The sequence below is a fragment of the Pipistrellus hanaki genome (assembly GCF_964339955.1).
Source record: "Pipistrellus hanaki genome assembly, chromosome: 14".
Lineage (NCBI taxonomy): Eukaryota > Metazoa > Chordata > Mammalia > Chiroptera > Vespertilionidae > Pipistrellus > Pipistrellus hanaki.
In genome coordinates, this window is record NC_140516.1 from 37,807,043 (window position 1) to 37,826,045 (window position 19,003).

General features: G+C 44.9%; 1 protein-coding gene across 1 annotated transcript; it reads right to left on the bottom strand.

Annotated features, from left to right (window-relative positions):
• Nucleotides 1-1,037: 1,037 nt before the first annotated feature.
• Nucleotides 1,038-18,049, bottom strand: PKD2L1 (polycystin 2 like 1, transient receptor potential cation channel). The gene is made up of 15 exons (XM_084904832.1): nucleotides 17,806-18,049; nucleotides 16,958-17,071; nucleotides 9,893-10,020; nucleotides 9,195-9,448; nucleotides 7,893-8,117; nucleotides 7,501-7,729; nucleotides 6,713-6,883; nucleotides 6,348-6,529; nucleotides 5,912-6,032; nucleotides 5,127-5,225; nucleotides 4,842-4,963; nucleotides 3,768-3,894; nucleotides 2,553-2,671; nucleotides 2,182-2,305; nucleotides 1,038-1,873 (listed from the first exon to the last, which is right to left on the bottom strand). Exons 1-15 carry the CDS (start codon nucleotides 18,038-18,040, stop codon nucleotides 1,829-1,831), a joined length of 2,295 nt encoding a protein of 764 aa, XP_084760958.1. The 5' UTR covers nucleotides 18,041-18,049; the 3' UTR covers nucleotides 1,038-1,828.
• Between the last annotated feature and the right edge of the window lie 954 nt (nucleotides 18,050-19,003).

Here is a 19,003-nt window from a genome sequence, read left to right on the forward strand (position 1 = left end):
AAGGGAATAGTGATCAATCAGAAGGGATATCAAGGATCTGTAGCCTTTATAAGCCATGGGGGGTGGGGGGGGACTCAGTGGGACCCTTACCCCTCCCCATGTGGGAGTCCATTCTGTGGGACTCTTTCCCTCTTCCCACATGGGAGTCTGTACTTGTTCTTCAATAAATTTCCACCTTTGCTATATTACTCTCTGTCTGTGGATTCATTCTTCAACTCTGGCGTACAAAGAATCCGGGTTACAGTTCAAAAATTCCATTTCATTGAGATGCAGACCTGTACACTCAAAATCTTGGTGTAGAAGTTTTTGGTCTTACCCATGGTTATCTTCCATCTGCACCCTGTCACCCTCCCCCACATACCAGCTACCCCTTCTGCCCCCCCACCCCTCACACATCAAAGTTAGGGGGCTACCTTATTCCCTTCATTCTGAGGACCAGGTCTCCCTAGGTCACTGTCTCCAGTCTCTAATGGTACAGTCATAGTGCCCACCAGTTCAAACCATTCGTCTGAGCCAGAAGATCTTATTTCAGGACTCCTGAAGCAGCTAGCTCCTTCATACTGCCACTGCCTCCACTCCAGACTTCCCAGCAGGGATGGGCTGTCCCCAACCCAAGTACAAAGATGACTCTCAGTTCCAACTCTTTTCTTCCCCTTACAGTCCTAGAAGCAAGTGCAAAGCCTTGATTTTCCTAAGGATTTTTATTGATAGTCACCAGGCAAACCCACACTGTCCAATGGAAGAATAGAGTCAGAGCCTAGCACATCTTAATCCAAAGATCTCTGAATCCTGGGGCCATTTCTTTGCCTGGAATTCTGCAGGCTCCAACTTCATCCTGGTTTACAGCCCCTTCAGCTCCGTGTTCTGTAGGAGGTTGGGAGTAGGATCCTCCATTGAGCGTTCATGGACGGTCTCCTCAGGTTGGGGAGGTAGGTAATCACTCCCAACTGCTCTGCAACATTGTGATCTCCCCACATGAGAGTCTCCTCACCTATATGACTTCCCCTTCTCTTCTACAGGGAAATTCTATGGGGAAGACAAGAACCCAATAGGTTCTAGAAGTAGGTCTCTAGATGTCCAATGGGTCAGTCTCACTGGTAAATAGGAAGATATCTAGATATTGCTACTCTTGAATGCTATATTTTTTTTTTCAGGAATCATGACCATCCAGATGCTTGGGGAAATCATTACCTTCCCTTCCTTTTTTTTTCTTTTCTTTCTTTTTTTTTTTTTAATATATTTTATTGATTTTTTAAAGAGAGGAAGAGAGAGGGATAGAGAGTTAGAAACATTGATGAGAGAGAATCATCGATCAGCTGCCTCTTGCACACCCCCTACTGGGGATGTGCCCGCAACCAAGGTACATGCCCTTGACTGGAATCGAATCCGGGACCCTTGAGTCCACAGGCCGACGCTCTATCCACTGAGCCAAACCGGTTTCGGCCCTTCCCTTCCTTTATTCTGTTTGCTTTTGACCTTTTTGGTTGTTTGTTTAATCACTACAGCAGAGATAAGAAGCACAGGGTTTGAGAGGCCCAGTGGGAGATATTATTTCACAGAGCTATGCAGAGCTACATGGCTACACACAGAAACAGAGGCACAAGCCTAAACATGACGCTTAGTTAACACACAAAAAAACATAGGCTTAAAAGGCCAAACACAGGATAGGACTTGGCAGCAGGAGCAGTGGGAACTGTTGCCCTAGAAATAGAGGGAATGTGCAGAGGGGGCTCTGGGAAGGCAGTGAGAGAGGAGCCTACTGTCTGATGCTTTAGGACCCCTCTCCCACCATTGTCCTGCCCACCCTCAACTCCCCAGGGGGCTGGAATCACAGCTGTGGCTGGCTATAGGTGTTCCCAAGTGCCTGCTCCCCCTGTTAGAAGAAAAAGAGACAGACAGGTCATTAGAGGATTTTGTGTCCCATTTTCCTTTTATCTAGATCTGATTCTCCAATTCTAGACCATCTCCTAGAGGCCAAGGCATCCCTCAGGCCAGAGCAACCACCTTTAGGCCTTGCCCCACTCCCTAACCTCCCCTGTATACTGACTACTGTGAAGAACATTTCACCCCAATAGCCTGAAGACAGATTTCTCAGAAATGTTTTGCCTCCACCCACTGAGTGGAGAAGATGGTAGAGTTCAACTGTGGGAGCCAAGAGGACTCAGGTGAAGGGCCACTCACCGGGCCTGGGGAGGGAGCCAGCTGCCCCTTCCTCTCCAGCATTCTTAGCTTTGAGCCCACAACATCAATCTGGGCCAGGACTCCTTCCAGCACAGACTCCAGCTGCAGAACTCTTCTTGTGAGCCTGTTCAGGATTTGAGAGAGATCAAGGGAGCAGAAATAAGTGCTTGGGGGATTGAGTGTCTGCAGGGGAAGGAGAACAGAATAGTGTATGTCTAGGTGGGAGAAAAGAAGGTAAGACCCAACCTTTAGGGGGAATTAAATGGGGGCAGAAGTTCTTCCTAGGCTAGGACAGAGGATTAGAAGGCCATGAAAGAAGTTCAAGGTAGGATATTTAAACACAGTCAGCCCTGGTCCCTGGATGTACATACCTGTAGAATTCTTCTCCTGAAACCCAGTCACCTGTTCCAGTAGCCTCTAGATCCGATTTATCTGGTGAATTCCTCACAAAGGACCAGCCCAGGTTCTCAGTTTCAGCACTGAGGGCCACCTGATCAAGAAGTCAGATGTCAGAGAGGAGAAGATGACTCTGGGAAGCCATCATCTCTGGTTCCAATTCGCTTTCAGGAACAGGCCTTGGGTTATATAGTTCTTGCTATGCCCCTTCCCTCTCAAACTCTGGAGACAATGGTCAGAGTAGTGGCACTGTACACAAAGCTGGCCCAACCTCTGGAAAGGAATCACAACCCAAAGAAATAAGATACAAGCTCCTTGAGGCCTTGATTAAAGAGGTCTTCACTAGAGGCCAACTCAGTTTGGGAGAGGAGGGACAGTACCAGAATGCCTCGTACTGTCCCTCCTACCGTTGACTTTTTGGTCTACACTAGATAAGGATGGAGCAGGAATGTTACGGACAGCTAAGGATAAGAGTTTGAAAAAAAATCTCAAAAGGAAGGAATCATCAGGGATTTTTGAGCAATTGAACCTTTCCCCTTACAGACTATTTTAGAGCAATGGTTCTCAACCTTGGCTATGCATTGGAATCACCTAGGATGTTTTAAAAAATACTGGTTTCCGCCGAAACCGGTTTGGCTCAGTGGATAGAGCGTTGGTCTGCGGACTGAAGGGTCCCGGGTTCGATTCTGGTCAAGGGCATATATCTTGGTTGCGGGCACATCCCTCTCCCTTCCTCTCTGTAAAAAAATTAATAAAATATATTTTTTTAAAAATACTGATTTCTGGGATCCCCAACTTTCACACACACAGTGATTCTGGTCTAAGGTGTGGCCTAAATAATAAAGATTTTTTAAAACCCTCACCCAAAGGTATGTTTTTTATTGATTTTAGAGAGAGAAGAAGGGGGGGATAAATATCAATGAGAGATAAATATCAATGGACTGCCTCCTATACACACCCCGACCAGATATCAAACCCACAAACTATCTGGCCAGGGCTGAGTGTGAGGACTTTTAAAGGCTCTCATGCATTCTAATATGCAGCAATTTGAGAAGCACTGTTCTAGAGAGCTCTTTCCTGCTCATCTATTGGAAGGTTTTCAGTTTGGGTTTGTGCTCTGGGTGAGTAGACAGGGAAGGGAGGGAGAGCAATTTCCTGATACTACCTCTACACCACCCAGCTGAGCTCACCCTTTCCTCCTCCAGGTCCTGTTGCATTTGTTTTTGCTCCTTCTCATCCAGGACACGATTCCCATCTTGGTCAAACCTGGTGAAGGTAGCCGTGAGCTCAGTGATCTCGTGCTCTTTGTGCCCCAGTCTGAGGAGAACAGGATGATAAAATAACTTCTGACAAGCTGTGGCTGTGATCTCTTGATTGTGGACTCACCACTCTTTTAGCCAGACTCTGGCAGGAGTCTCATTCTCTAGGGAAGAAAGGGACCACCACATAGGAAAGCTGGGATCCCCAAAGTCTAGCAATTTTACCCCCAAGAAATCACTGGAGTCTATTTCTTTCATTCCTGTCTCCTGGTTCAGGCCCTTGTGTAGTCTTACAGTGCAGAATCTCTTTGCCTTAAATAACCTGCCCTCCATTTCTTCAGCTTCCCCTTTACTCTCTACTTGAAATCCGTTCTCTGTAATGGAACTAGAGTAATTAATCTTTCTAAAGTATGGGTCTAAATACAGCCCTTCCCTGCTTAAAATGCCTCTTGAGCATCCTATCTTTTGGATAGAGAAGTAGTGTTTGAGGCTTTTTCCAATGTGGTCCATTTCTCTGGCCGCATCTCCTGCTATGACCCACCTTTCACTGGATACCTTAGCCATGATCAACTACTTATTATTCAGTGTCTGGCCTACAGCTAGTGCTTACAATATATTTCTTCAGTGTTTATTAATATGTTTAACTGGGAAGCTGGGAGAGAATAGCTAAGGAAATAGACCAGTGTTTGTGGGGAAGCATGGAACCAAGATCAGAGTTTTGTGGGAGTGAGGGATGTATACAATGATCATGGAACTACATTACATTACTCCCAAGAGTTGGTTCAACAAAGTCCAGAACATTATAGAACACGGTCACAGACCTTTAAACCAAGGGCACAATTCTGAAGGACAGGATCAGTGCCATATAGGCCAAAGTCAAAAGCCTATTAGTCAAGGGCAGAGACCCATAAGCCAAGATCAGAGGCTTATAGGCAAAGGATGTATGGTTGAAGGTCAAGGATTTATAGACCAATATCAGAGAAAGTTGGATCGCTGGTTGCTCACTTCCTCAAAGTGTTAGTGAAATCCTCAAACTGGATCTCCTGCTCCCCACCCTGCAGGACCTTCTGCACATCCAAAACCTGTTTCTTCCTGAGACGCAGCCTCAGCAGGGTCTTCTTGTAGCCCTGGAAAGGGAAACAGGAACCAGTTCCCACAGCCTCCTCCTTATCCACAAGATTCCAGGCTTCCAGGGACAAATTGAAAGGACACAAGAGCACAGGCCCCTACATTAGTCAGGAACAGATCAGGACATAGATATGCAGCTCAAGAGATTGAGTAGTTAGTTACCTGTTTCAGGAGGTCAGAAATCTGTAGCTCATCCTTCTGTCCAGCCAACTCCTCCTTGACCTCTGAATATGTGTCATTGATGATGGCAAGAAACATGTTCTGGAGGGTAAGGCAGGGATGTGGTTCCTCATGCCCAGACCCACTAACAGCATGGAGCCCACTGGCTCTATTAATGTTCTAGACATGTTCTAAAGGGGCCATGCTTTTAACCCCAGATCTGCGGCTCACTAACCCCTGAATCTCAAGGTCCCCAGAGCCCAGCCTCCCAGCACAGTCCTGTTAGTGATGTATCATGGAGGGGTGACCTCACTCCATTGCTACAGTAACTGACCAGAAAGGCACTCCAACATATGCAACAGTCCCTTCATGTAAGGGCCCACCAAGCACTGAAGCCAGAAACAGTGGAGTAAAAACAGCTAGTGATCCCCACAGGAAGGGGAGTTTTGGAGAATAGGCCTGGAAGCTTTTAGGTGAAGCCCCTTCTAATGAGGCATTTTTCTCTCTCTTTCCATCCTTGGAGAATACAGGTTTGATGTTAGTGAGGTAGCCTACAGATTTCCTTATACTGTGCAAACTACTTGACAATGCTTACCACACTGACCAATCATATTATACAACTCTCAGAAGATCCAGCCCACCTCACAACACACTCCCCATCTTCAATTTAAAAACAAACAAACTATTGTAATCTTGGATGCAGAACAGGGTGCAGGTATCAAAACCCACCATCTACATCTTTCCCCTCAGGTCCCAAATCCCCACTCTTTTCTCAGAAGGACCCTCACCAGAAGCACGAAGAAGACGAAAAATACATAGGTGACAAAGTAGACAGGTCCCAGGATGCGGTTGGCATTGTCGATAGCATGGTAGTCAAAGTCCCCAAGGATGATCCGGAACTGAGTGAAACTGAGAGACCAGGTTCTGGGTTTTACCCAGAGCCTAACCATAACCCTGGTCCCAACCCATACCCCATCCACTTTCCCAACTGCTCATTAGTGGACTCAGACAGACCACTCACTGCTCCTCCAACCCAATCTGATAGACACAGGACAGGATGCTCAGATACTTGAGCGCAGGCATCTGGGCCTCCAGAGACTCTCACTCAGATACTTTAAACACAGACATGCCCATATGAATATACCCAGCTTCCCCAAGGACACATACACTCATGGAGTTGGAGGGTGAGGGGCCAGGGAAGAGTGAAGGGGACAGGACACACACATGCACTTGATGAAAGTACTAAAGTTTTCCACTTGGGTCCCAAAAAGCAGGTAGCCGAGCTGGGCATAGGCGAAAAATACGATGAAGAACATGACAGCGAAGCCCAGGATGTCCTTGGCACAGCGGGCCAGCGTGGAGGAGAGCTGGGTCATGGTTTTGTTGAAGCTGATGTACTTGAATATCTGGAAGGACCGTGTTGTACCAAGAAATTAAGAAAGAAAAGAGGAAAACCTTTAAACAATCCACTTGAGGGGGCTATGGAGGTCACAGGAGTTGCCAAAACAGGCAAGGGAAATGAGACCAGTATTGAGGAAGGGAGAATGAGTGCTCCGAGGTGAAACTGGGAGTACGGAGTCCCAGGGTACCTTGATCCAGGCAAAGAAGAGGTTGACGGCATTCATGTTGTTGTACTGTGTCTGCCAGAAGGCGAGGAACTCGAAGTCGGCGTATGTATCTGGCTGCTGCAGGAGCTTTCCCATCAGCCTATTCACCTCAAGAGTTCGGAATATGTGAAAGCCCACAGCTACAATGGAGAGCTGTCATCACAGGGGTTGAGGGGTCAGAAAAGTCAAAGGGATCTCAAGGGAAGTTCAGCGATGAAGTTATAGGGGTAACACGGGTGGGAAACAAAACATCCTTCATTGCTGACTTGTTGACTATCCCAGGTTCAAGTGGAACTGGATAAGATTATTGGGGAGCGTCTTAAAGCCCAAGAGAAGGTTCCGGGGCCAATGGTAAATACCTAGGTTGTGAAGGACCATAGAGAACTGGAACCAAGTAACTTTATTTCCCCCACCACTTCCCAACCTTGGTCAGGAAATGAATATGTCCTATTAATAGGAATGAGACACAGATGAAGAGGCAGGATATTTTAATACTAGAGAAAAGGCAGGAGTTTCAAGGGGATCATCAAGGCGAGAGACAGATGAGGAAGAGAGTATCAAGTACATAAAGAAAAGAGCAGGGTCTGGATCAAGAACTAGAGGGAGAAGGGATGTGGGAGACAAGGCTTTTCCAGAGCTTGGTCAGAGAGCTGTTACACAAGGATTTGACCAGAAGGAGGACTTGGGATTCTAAAAGGAATAACTCAGGGTCCCTATCAGGGTAGATTCCCCCATCTCCTCCAACTATGTCCAAGATATCTGTTCCTCACCAAAATGACCACCAGGTCCAGAATGTTCCAGATGCTGCTGAGGTAGCGAAGTCGGTGGATGTGGAGCTCCAGGATCTCTTCCACCACATAATAGAAGATGAAGATGCAGAAGATGATCTCACAGCCAATGATAAAGAAGTCCCAGTTGCTGATATAGCGAATCAGCTTAACTGTGCGGATCTGCCAGGATGGGATGGCACCTCCGGTAGCTGGAAACTCCACCACCAGTCTGTGGGAGGAGAGATGTCTGGTGGGGCCTAGGCTGGGACAGTTATTCCTGTTCCATTTTCTCCCTATCCCCAGCACAGGTTGTATGTTTAGGGAAGGGTCTTGAGCAGAGAAAAGAACCAGGAATCATGGATGGAGGGATGCAGTAGGGGAAGGGGACCCACCTCAGAACGCAGAAAAGATTGATGTTGGCATTGTAGACTGAGAAGTCGATGAAGACCACCCGAGTGCCCCTGTCTAGCCACAGGCTCTCCTGAAGGTCCCGGAGTGCCTCTGCACTGCCCTGTCGGGATCCCGGAAGGTCCAGGTAGTAGCCACCTCCACTGTAGCTTGTGAGCTGGCCCCAGTGAGAAGAGCCCCCCAGCTCATGCTCTGAGTGGTATGTCCACCTGCCGAGGAAGAAACCATCTAAGCAGATGTCTGAGTCAACCTAAGGCTGATCTCCCAAGGCAATGGCAATACTTTATGATTATCTGGGCTTTACAGTTTCATACATATATTATATATACATATCACATATATAAGGTCTCCCAAAAAATGTATACACACTTTGAACAAGTAATTCCAATGTTTCTTTTCTGATTTAACCCATTGAAATGAATAATTATACATTTTTGGGACACCCTGAATGTATATTTCACATATATTATCTTGTTTTGTGTTTAACATCAGTTTTAGAACTGAGGATAAACATTATCCACATTTTGCAAATGAGGAAACCAAGACTCAGAGGTGTCTGAGATTATCCAGCTAGTTAGTGGCCAAACCGAAACTCAAATGTAAATCTCCTAATTTTTCATGACGTCATCCAAGAGTATGGATGACATACCCAAGCATGGCTTTTGACTCCACCCTGAGTAGTCCCCTTACAGGAAGTACCTGGCCCTTATAATACAAAAAAATCCCTTTCTGTTATTGTGGACACGTACCTAGCTGGGTAACTTCATAACTGTTCTGATCACAAACTTTCTACCCGGGACCCCCTTTCTTTCCTGACCTAGCCATTCTTTCCCCCTTTCTCCCCTAATTTGTCATCCATATTTGATTCTTTGCTGCTCTCCCTATCAGTTCCAAGGGTTAGACTTCCAACCATGACTCATATGACAGTATCGATGCTTCATCAATTCTCCATATTCTCAAGTGACTTCTGGGCAAGAAAAAAAAAATGCCATCTCTGGCAGGAATGCCTCCAGAGTAAGGCAAATGTGACTGTAACCTGTGTGTGGAAACAAGTCCCGAGGCTGTGGCTCAGACTGCTCATGTACCTTCTCTGTTCCTGAATGACTCAGACCAAAGTCTCTAAACAGCCAAAGTTGGGACTCAGAGAGATACCCCTCCCCATTTCTCTGAGTACCCCAAAGCTCTACCTCTGCTTTTCCCTATGGCTCTGTGGAAGTGGTTTCCAAACCTTGGGGTGGTGTCAGGCCCAGAGGGGCAAGCCCTATAATCTTGGTGTGGGAACTCACGCGGTGCCATTGAGGGGCCCAAAGGGGAGCTGCTCTTCGTTGTCCGGAGAGTAGACGTCATAGCAGCTCACAATGTCCTCTCGGAAGTCCTCGTGTACCACGCAGGAGTCGTTGCGGACCCTCAGCTGCCGCAGCCTGGGAACCCCCAGCAGCAAGTTCTCATAATAGATGAAGGAGTGGGAGCCACGGCCCAGGCTCTGGTTGTTGTACCATTTGGTCCAATACAAACTGTCCAGTAGTGGGCCCTGGGCAAACTAAACCACAAGCAGTGTTGAGCCTGACCCAGCCTCATCCTGACCTCTACTCTTAGAATGACCTTTGCCCTCACCCCCTGTCACCCCACCTTGTCTCTAGTCTGCTTCTGTTGGACTCCTCAGCTGACCCATGAACCTTAATCAGATTTTGACCTGTGGCCTTACTCTTTAATATGTATTTAGAAGTTCAGTCTTACCTCTGACTTCTCATACTAGTTCAATTACTGGCTTGATGCCCTGATCATCATTCTGATCTCTCACCTACCTTCACCTTAACTCTAATCTGACCCATTAATCCTTTCATGACCCTTTGATTCAGCCTGATGCTGGAATGATCTGGTCTCTGGATATTGTCTCATCCATTGTCTGATGTACCTGAACTCTGGCCTGTACGTGGCCTCATCCCTCAGGCCATTGAGAAAGGAGAGGTTATGTCATACTCACATTCCAGAAGTCTGCCATGCTGCTGATGGCCTGGAAGGAGACTCTGGTGTCTGATGGGGTGTGTAAGAAGAGCTCAGACATGACTTTGGTGTAGTAATAGGCACTGGAGCTTGTCATCCCATAGGTCACTAGAAACAAAACCAAAAGGCATTCTTCTTACTGTTCCCATCTCCATTTTCAGAAACAACAACAAAAAACACAGGAAAACCCATTGCCCTTGGGCCAACAATGCAACCTAGAGAGAAGTATATCGGACTCACCCCCTAGAGTTGACTGGGGAGGCTGATGGCGGCACTGGGGAAACCAGGGACTGCATTAAGGAAGAGTTGTGGCTACAAGATCTCCTCCTTCCCTCCTAGCTCACCTCAGAGAGACTGAACTCCACTCAGTAATTGTCTCTTGACATTGCCATTATGAAAATTCACTTTTCTCTTCCTAAACCAGCTTAACTTCCTAGTTCTCACTCCCTGGAGCCAAGAAATTTTCATCTTCTGCATCAAATAGTGCTTCATTTTATTTGTCTTATATTTATGTCCTTGAGAAAGTGCCTGAAAATTTTAGAGTACTCCAAGGCCTTGGCCAAACACCTTACAATGGAGATGTGGTCTCCTGAACCCTGGAGTCAGTTTGCAGCCATGGGGGTCAGAGGTAAGCATGGTACCTCTGGCCCCATTGCATCCGATGGGCACAATTGTCACTTGACAGAGGAACTCAGAGCATCCCAGATATATATATAAAAGACCTGACCTTTGCTCTGTAGAACTGGATCTCTACCAACCACCCTAAGACAGACACCCAGACTAAAGTAGGGTTGTCAAGGGAAAGTATAAGTTTTCTGATTAAAAGGCAGAATTTGAAGACTATAGCCATTTATTTTACAGATTGGTCCTTAATGTATTCCTTAATTTGCTAATATTATGATTTATTTTGTTGCTAAATATTTTAGCTAGGTTATGAAAGAGAAAGAAAGATTAAAGAATTGTGGTAGATTAAAAGAAAGTAAAGAAGCATGACAACTACATGCAATGTGTGCACTCAGTTAGGATTATATACTGGACCATAATTTCTTTATTTTGCTATAAAAGCTATTAGTGGAATAATTGGTGAAAGTATAATAACGTCTATTTATTAGATGATAGTATTGAATCATTGATAATTTTCTGACTTTGATAAAAGAATGTCCTTGTTTTCAGGAAATATACATTGAAGTATAGGAGTAATGAGACATTTTTGTCTGCAATTTACTCTCAAACAGTTGTATGTATATGTAGATAGATATCTAGAGGGAATGATACAGGAAAAGCAAGCACGGTAACATGTTCTTATTTGAGAAATCTGGGTGGATGGAGCTAAGAATACTTTGTATTATTCTTGCAACTTTTCTATAAGTCTGTAATTGCATTAAAAAATGTTTAAATATGGTTTGCTGGCCCCTAATGGGCAATTCCCTTTTAAGAATTTTCCTTTTCAAATCCTGGTTTATGTTTTCTCCTACCACCTCATCTGGAAAAGGTATGACTTGGGATGGACTGGAACTTGTCCATAATCTTGGATGATAAAGGGGCCAATATGGCCTCAGATTAGACACAAGTAACATCATATTTTTCCAAGGCGCATATCCGTAAAGAAGGAATATGTTACTTCACATTTCCCCATTTCATTCCATGAAGTCCAATAAATGACTTTACCTCTCTTTAACCCAAATCTGTGATTACCTATCCTAAGTATCTGGAAGACTCAGACTCAATTTTCTGGCTCTGGAAAACAAATTTCTGCCTGCTGGAGAGCCCATTCCATTACACAGTTAGAGCTAACGGTCAGTGAGCTGATCTTTTCCCAATGATAATTGGCTGATTACCGGTAAATTGTTGCGCCTTCAGAATGGCCACTAGGTGGTACTCACTGCCATAGCTTTTTCTCTAATTCTCCAAATCTGTTACTGCTCAGAATTAACATTGCTTTGAACTGGTTGTCAACTCTTTTATTTTATTTTTTTTTTAAATATATTTGTATTGATTTCAGAGAGAAAGGGAGAGGGAGAGAGAGATAGAAGCCTCAATGATGAGAGAGAGCTATTGATTAGCTGTTTCCTGCAACCCTTGCATGTGCCCTGACCGGGAATCAAACTATGACCTTCTGGTTCATAGGTCAATGCACCACTGAACCACTCTGGTTGGGCTAAATCCTTATTATTAAGGCTCAGATCACTTCACCCTCGTATGAAAAGAACTTTGTAACTCTCTGTGTCTGGATAGGACATAGTAACTGAGTATGCTAGGAAAGGCATGAAATCATCACCCTTGGTCATTCCTAATCTTTGACAACCACTTCCAGGGGGCTAGCCTTCCTGATCCTTCATAAGCATCATTCTGATGCTTTCAAACAGATCTCAGTTTTCTAGTGGTTAAATTTTACTTTTCAATATTTTTTAAATTTATGCCTTGATGTGAAATGACAAACGATATTTATTGAAAGCTCATTTACGCTAGGCACTAGACAAAGCACCTTATTTGTGTTTCACCAATCTCACATTATTCTCATTTGATATATAAGGAAATCAAGACTTCCAGAGATTTAAGTATCTTGACCTATCTTGCCAAGGCACATGGCTAATATCAGGTTAACAGGTTGTACTATCATATGAACCAAGGCATCTTATTCCAGATTCCATACTCTTTCCATTACCATTGGGCCTTCACTTATGTCATAGTTCTATGTAACCAATTATTTTCTGCCATCATTATGTAGCTGTACCACATAAGAAATAGAAGCTCAGCTATAATTTCCTGAACCTTCAATATACTTCTGTTCCTTCCCTTGTCAATTCTAAGAATGCTCAGTGATGAAAGATAACTTTTAAAAAAGAAAGAATGGTAACTTTTATGGAGGTTCCTCAAAAAATTAAAAATAAAACCACTATATCATATTATCTAGCAATTCCACTTCTGGGTAGTTATCCAAAGAAAGTGAAATCACTATCTTGCAAAGATATCAGCACCCCTGTGTTCACTGCAGCATTATTTACAATAGCCAAAGCATGGAAACAACTTGTATATTCATCAACAGATAAGTGGATAAAGAAAATGTGCTGTATAGAAATACAATGGAATATTATTCAGCCATCAGAAAAGGAAATCCTGCTATTTAAAAAAAAGAAAGTAGAGTGATATAGGCAGGCATTTGCTTATAACCAGTGATGGATAAAGAGCATCCAATTGATGATTGGCATGTAGTCACAAGTCACAAAAGCCAACGGTCTCTGCCCTCCTCCCCAACTCCATGGTGATCAGACCCAGCCTTGTCCAGGCTCAGAGCCACTCCTCTGCAGGGCCAGTTCCAGGTGCACCTTTGAGATAACAATATTGTCTCCTAAAACAAACAGCTATTGTTTCCACACAAAGCCCTCCAATGTTTTCTCCATCAACAAAAGGCTACAGCCATCCTGCCAAGAAGACAAAGGACTGGAAGCTGTTTCATAAGTGTGATGGTGAGAGGGGAGGGGTGGAGGCAGAAAGATCATTCTCCAGCACTTTCTCTGCCTAGGAATAGAACCAACTCCACCTGTCAGGGACCATTCTGAATGACTGATCATTCCTCAACTATTGATAATGACAATAATAACAGCTTCCTGATCTGTGGAACAGAAATAATCGTATCTGTTTCTTACAGCACTGTTGTCAGGATCGAATGAGATAAGAGTTGTGGAAGTTCTCTGTAAGATTTAAAGGGGTACATACTGATACGGTTATTATGAGAAGATCGATGGTTCACCCACATTGCCTGCATTAAAAAGATAGCTCCACTTTAGCCAGATGAGATACCAAATAGCCCTGGTGTCTAGTTCCACCCATTTCCTAGAATAAAGCATAAGGGAGAAGGAATGTGGTCAGTATGGCTGACCATTATAATTTCCGAGGGCCCATCCCAGGCCAGATAGCTGTGCAAGTGATGTCTAACTTCCTTGGCTGCTTTCAGCCCCGGGAACCCAGATCCTGGAAATGAGCCCCCTGGTGGCTGTCCCACACCTAAGGTCCAATGCTCCAAACTTCATCCCCCAATAGCTCCGTGGTCCCTCTTAACACTTATCTTCCTTATACAATTAACACAAAAATAAATGCACACAATACATTAAAACATGAGAAAAGTGTCCATCCTCACTAGTGATCAGGACAAATAAATTTAGGCAAATTGCACCATTTGATGCTTATTTAACAATGAAAACTATAAATGAAAGTATCCAATGTCGGTGAGCTTGTCACATAATTGGTGCTAGCAGCATAATAAATGTGTATGATTCCTTACAGAGGCAGAATGAAAACACGTAGAAAGCACTGAGAAGATACTCCTATCTTTTGGCCTAGTAATATCTCTCCCTAGAAATTCCCAAGGAAATAGTAATTCAACAAAAGTGAAAAAAAAAAAAAAAAAAAAAAAAAAACCCCGCAAGGATAGATATATTTACCTACAATAGGCAAATATTGAAATAACAAGAGAAATGCTTTAGTTAATTGTGGAATGACTATAACCATTAAAATGAAAATATAAAAACTACTTACAAACGTGAGGAAATGTTTATGATACAAATGTAAGTGAAAATGTAAAATATACAACTAGGTAAAATGTGTAAATATATAAATAAGGACTGGTAATGTGAAAATATCTTTAGTATTGTGGTGGTGAATTATAGGTGAATTGTATTTTAAGATTTTTCTAAATGTTTGTCAGCTTTTAATATATTTTTATTGATTTCAGAGAGGAAGAAAGAGGGAGAGAGAAACAGAAACATCAATAATGAGAAAGAATAATTGATCAGCTGCCTCCTGCATGCCACACACTGGGAATTGAACCCAAAACCCAGGTAGGTGCCCTGACAGGAAATCAAACTGTGACCTCCAGCCACTGAGCTACATTGGCCAGGCTATAACAGTTTTTAACTACAGCAACACACAAAAAAAGAAAGCAGTCAGAATTCTATCAAGAGTCTGCTTATTGCCGAAACCGGTTTGGCTCAGTGGATAGAGCATCAGTTCGATTCTAGTCAAGGGCATGTCCATTGGTTGCGGGCGCATCCCCAGTGGGGGGTGTGCAAGAGGCAGCTGGTCCATGTTTCTCTCTCATCGATGTTTCTAGCTCTCTACCTCTCTCCCTTCCTCTCTGTAAAAAATCAATAATATATATATATTTTTAAAAAGATTCTGCTAGTGTTATGGTAGGGCAGGGAACTGTTCTTGCTAAGATGTCGATGGGTTGTTGAGACTGTGTGACACATCTTTAGAGAGACTATAGTAGACTCTAGCAGATAACAACCCCAGAATTGGAGTCAGGCCAACAGACACTGAATTGGATTCCTGCTTCTGCCTCTTACTGACTGTGTGGCCTTCTTTGACCACATGGGGGCAGCCATCTTGTGTGTTGGGGTGATGGTCAATTTGCATATTACTCTTTTATTAGCTAGGAAAAAGCAGACGTCCAAATCATTTACTATAGAGAAAGGCTCTGCCTGTGGGTTTCAGCTGCTGTCATGGGATCTGAAAAAGAAGAGGAACACACTCCTTCCTAGCAGATGGTGAAAACAAAGATCAGTATGTCAACAAACGAGTTTCTGGCAGTTGTTTGCTGAAAGCAAGCAAATGAGCCCCACAAAATGCACACTGTGGGGTTGACCGTTGTTCCCCTCATGCACTGTCTCTTTTCAGTCCGTGTTGAGGGTCCATGGTAAACACTCATAATTGCCCCATCTGTCCCCTTGGAGTGAATCCCAAATTACAGGTAGATGCAAGTGCTTAGCTTTCTGGAGGGCTCACACAAATGTGGGTGGCTCACAAAGATAACAACGTTTCTAGCAACACTGATATCAGACCTTCAGATTCCACTTTCAAAAGAGTCATGCGTCCCAAAAACAACAACAAAAACCAGAATCTCCTGTGGGGCATAAGGTACCTATTGATGGAGATACTTGGTTGTACAATCCAAGGAGCAGCTTTACACACACACACACACACACACACACACACACACTTCTGTGAAATTAGCCAAACCTCCCTTGTTGTGCAAGTTTTTAAAGAAGTAATTACCTGAGTACAAAGCACCCTTATCTACAGGCTTTACAGAATCTGTTGGGTCCAACTTCATCATTATTTACATTTCTTTGCTTCTATCCTTTGGTGATTCACCACTTTATCTTTTCACTTGGTTCTCTCCCAACCAAATCTCCCCAGTCTGAGCCTATAGCTAGAACTTCGCATCTCCCTGTGGCCTGGTGGTCTCTTGTATGGAAGAACCTAAACTGCATCAACCATCACCACACTATTTGCATCTCTAACCTCTCTCTCCCTTTTTTTTTTTTCAAGGGTCTGAGCTCTAAGACCTGCTGAATCTTTTTCTTCCTTCCTCTAAAGCAGTGGTTCTCAACCTTCCTAATGCCAGGACCCTTTAATTCAGTTCCTCAGGTTGTGGTGACCAACAACCATAAAATTATTTTCGTTGCTACTTCAATACTGTAATTTTGCTACTGTTATGAATCGTAATGTGAATATCTGTGTTTTCCGATGGTCTTAGGCAACCCACAGGTTGAGCACCGCTACTGTAGAGTCTAAGACCATCGGAAAACACTGCTATTCATATTACGATTCATAACAGTAGCAAAATTACAGTTATGAAGTAGCAATGAAAATAATTTTATGGTTGGGGGTCACCACAACATGAGGAAGTGTATTAAAGGGCAGTGGCATTAGAAAGGTTGAGAACCACTGCCCTAAAGAAACATGGAACAGACATAGTATAATATTATAACTATGTGAAAACCACCAAAGTATGTTTCCCAAACAGAAAGGAGTGGTCTTTTCCCAAACTCAGCAAACTGGTTCTTTTTAAACATAATATCTTCAGCTGAAAAGGTCATAAATAGAATTTTGTTATTAATATCAAGATCCCAGGACCCAGCCTGCTCACACGGATAGAAGCTGTCCCCAGGATGTTGCCTGCAGATGTACGTACACAGACGCTGTACACAGAGTTGCTTCTCAAAGTCAGATGTTATTGTACACAGAGGCAGGTGTTACTCACAGAGACAGATGTCCACCAGGAACACGATGTACACCAAAAGCTCCCGCAGGGTGGTCTTGACATAAAGTTCCCGGTTCTCAGCTGTGTTCTCAGTCAGGGTTGTCCCCCAGAGTCCTAAGAGGCATTGGAGAGATGCCCAGGGTCCCCAACAGCAGGGTCCCTCCCAGTTATCCCCACTCACCAATTCCTGTATTTCACTCCCATTTCCATCCCAGCCCCTTTCCTCCCTCATCATCTTAGCCCTTGGCGGAATCTACCGACTCTAACCATGTCTGTTCTCCTCCATCCAAGTCCCTAAATGAAGGCATGGAAAGAAGGCACTTGGTCCAGGTGGGACAGTCTAGAGCAGTGGTTCTCAACCTTCCTAATGCCGCGACCCTTTAATACAGTTCCTCATGGTGTGGCGACCCCCAACCATAAAATTATTTTCGTTGCTACTTCATAACTGTAATTTTGCTACTGTTATGAGTCATAATGTAAATATCTGTGTTTTCCGATGGTCTTAGGCGACCCTGCTAGCGGTTCTTAACCTGTGGGTCGCGATTTTAGGAAGGTTGAGAAGCACTGGTCTAGAGCATCATCAAATCCATGTCTTTCCTTAAACTAGCTCCCACGTGCCCTCCTGGACCCCCAGGTGGTGACTGTGCCAGGCTTCACTCTGGGGAGCCTGGGCTGGCTCCTGTGTTCCAGGGCATGCAGCTCTAACACAGACAATTCACAAACCTCCAAGAGAAATGAGAGTCCACCTCTTCTTCAGACCACTTCCCCCCCTAAAAAAAAGTTTTGGGTGACCCCTTCCTTCCCCTGACTCCAGTATCCTAGGAACTCCCCCCCCCCCCACCAGCTACCTCTGATGCCCCGACAAATCTGGAGGCAGCAGGTGGACACCAGGGTCCCGGGTGCCTTCTCCTGGGGTCTGTCTTCAGGTTTCCCGACCTGGGGCTGGGGGGTTACCGCACTGGAGATGGTACAGATCCTCAGCGTCCCGTGTGGGGAGGGGGGACCACTATAGGCCGGGTTGTCCCAGGCTTCGCTCCCCAGATTTTGCAGCTCCTGGCCCTCAGGACTTCCCACAGCATTCATGGGGAATGAGGTGGGGATCTGTCACCTGAGAAAGAGGGAGCAAAGGCCCAGCCCAGCCAGGCCAGCAGAGAGCAATGGGAGTCTGAGAGCAGCTGGCCTCACCCAACATCTGCCTCCTTCCTTTTGTAGGGGGAAAATCTGTGGCCGCTGGGGGAGGGAACAGAGGAGCGGAGGAGGGCCATCAATCCTGTCAGGGGCTCTCTTTCTCTCCCTTCTGCTGCCGGTCTCAGGGGAGAAGGAGAAAGGGGTGGGAGGGACCTGTGAGGTGGGGGTTTGACGAACTGTTTTGTTTTTTTTTGAGAAAAGGGAAAATGAAGATGTGAAGACTCGGGTGGAAGGAAGGAGGGGTGAAAGAGATGAGCGCTGAGAGGAGAGCTGCTTGCAGATGGGGCTGGATGGAGGGATGGTCCTGAGCCCAGTGAGACAGACAAGGTGATGAGAGAGCAATGGGAAGAGCTGGGAGAGCAGGAGGCTAGCAGACTCTATTGTGGGTCTGAGCTCATTTCCACTAAAAGCTCCTAAAAGGGCTGACACAGAGAGCTGGAGAGAAGGGGTAGAGGGGGGAGGACCACGGCCAGGGAAAAGAGACTGAAAAGTGCTGCCTCCCTAACAGGCTCAGCCAATAGTGTCTGGGGATGTTCTATGTCTGACCTTGAGCTGTCCCTGGTGGGATGCAGAGGGGAAGCTCCTATCCCTCACTTCACCCATAGCTGGAGGGAAAGGATAGTGGCAGTTTGGGAAACATACTATATAACAGCTTGAGAAATTTCCTCCTCAGTGTGCAGATACCTAAGTGACAGGGTCTCTGGCTGCTCATGGAGACGAGGAAGGGAGAAGGTCTGCAGAGTTTCAGGTTGTATCCTTTTCTCTGAGGTCTGGTTAGAAAGTTCTCATTTCTCAGCTGTGCTCGTGGCTTGGAGAGTGCTATACCAATAGAAAGGGGCTCCTTGACGAAACCGGTTT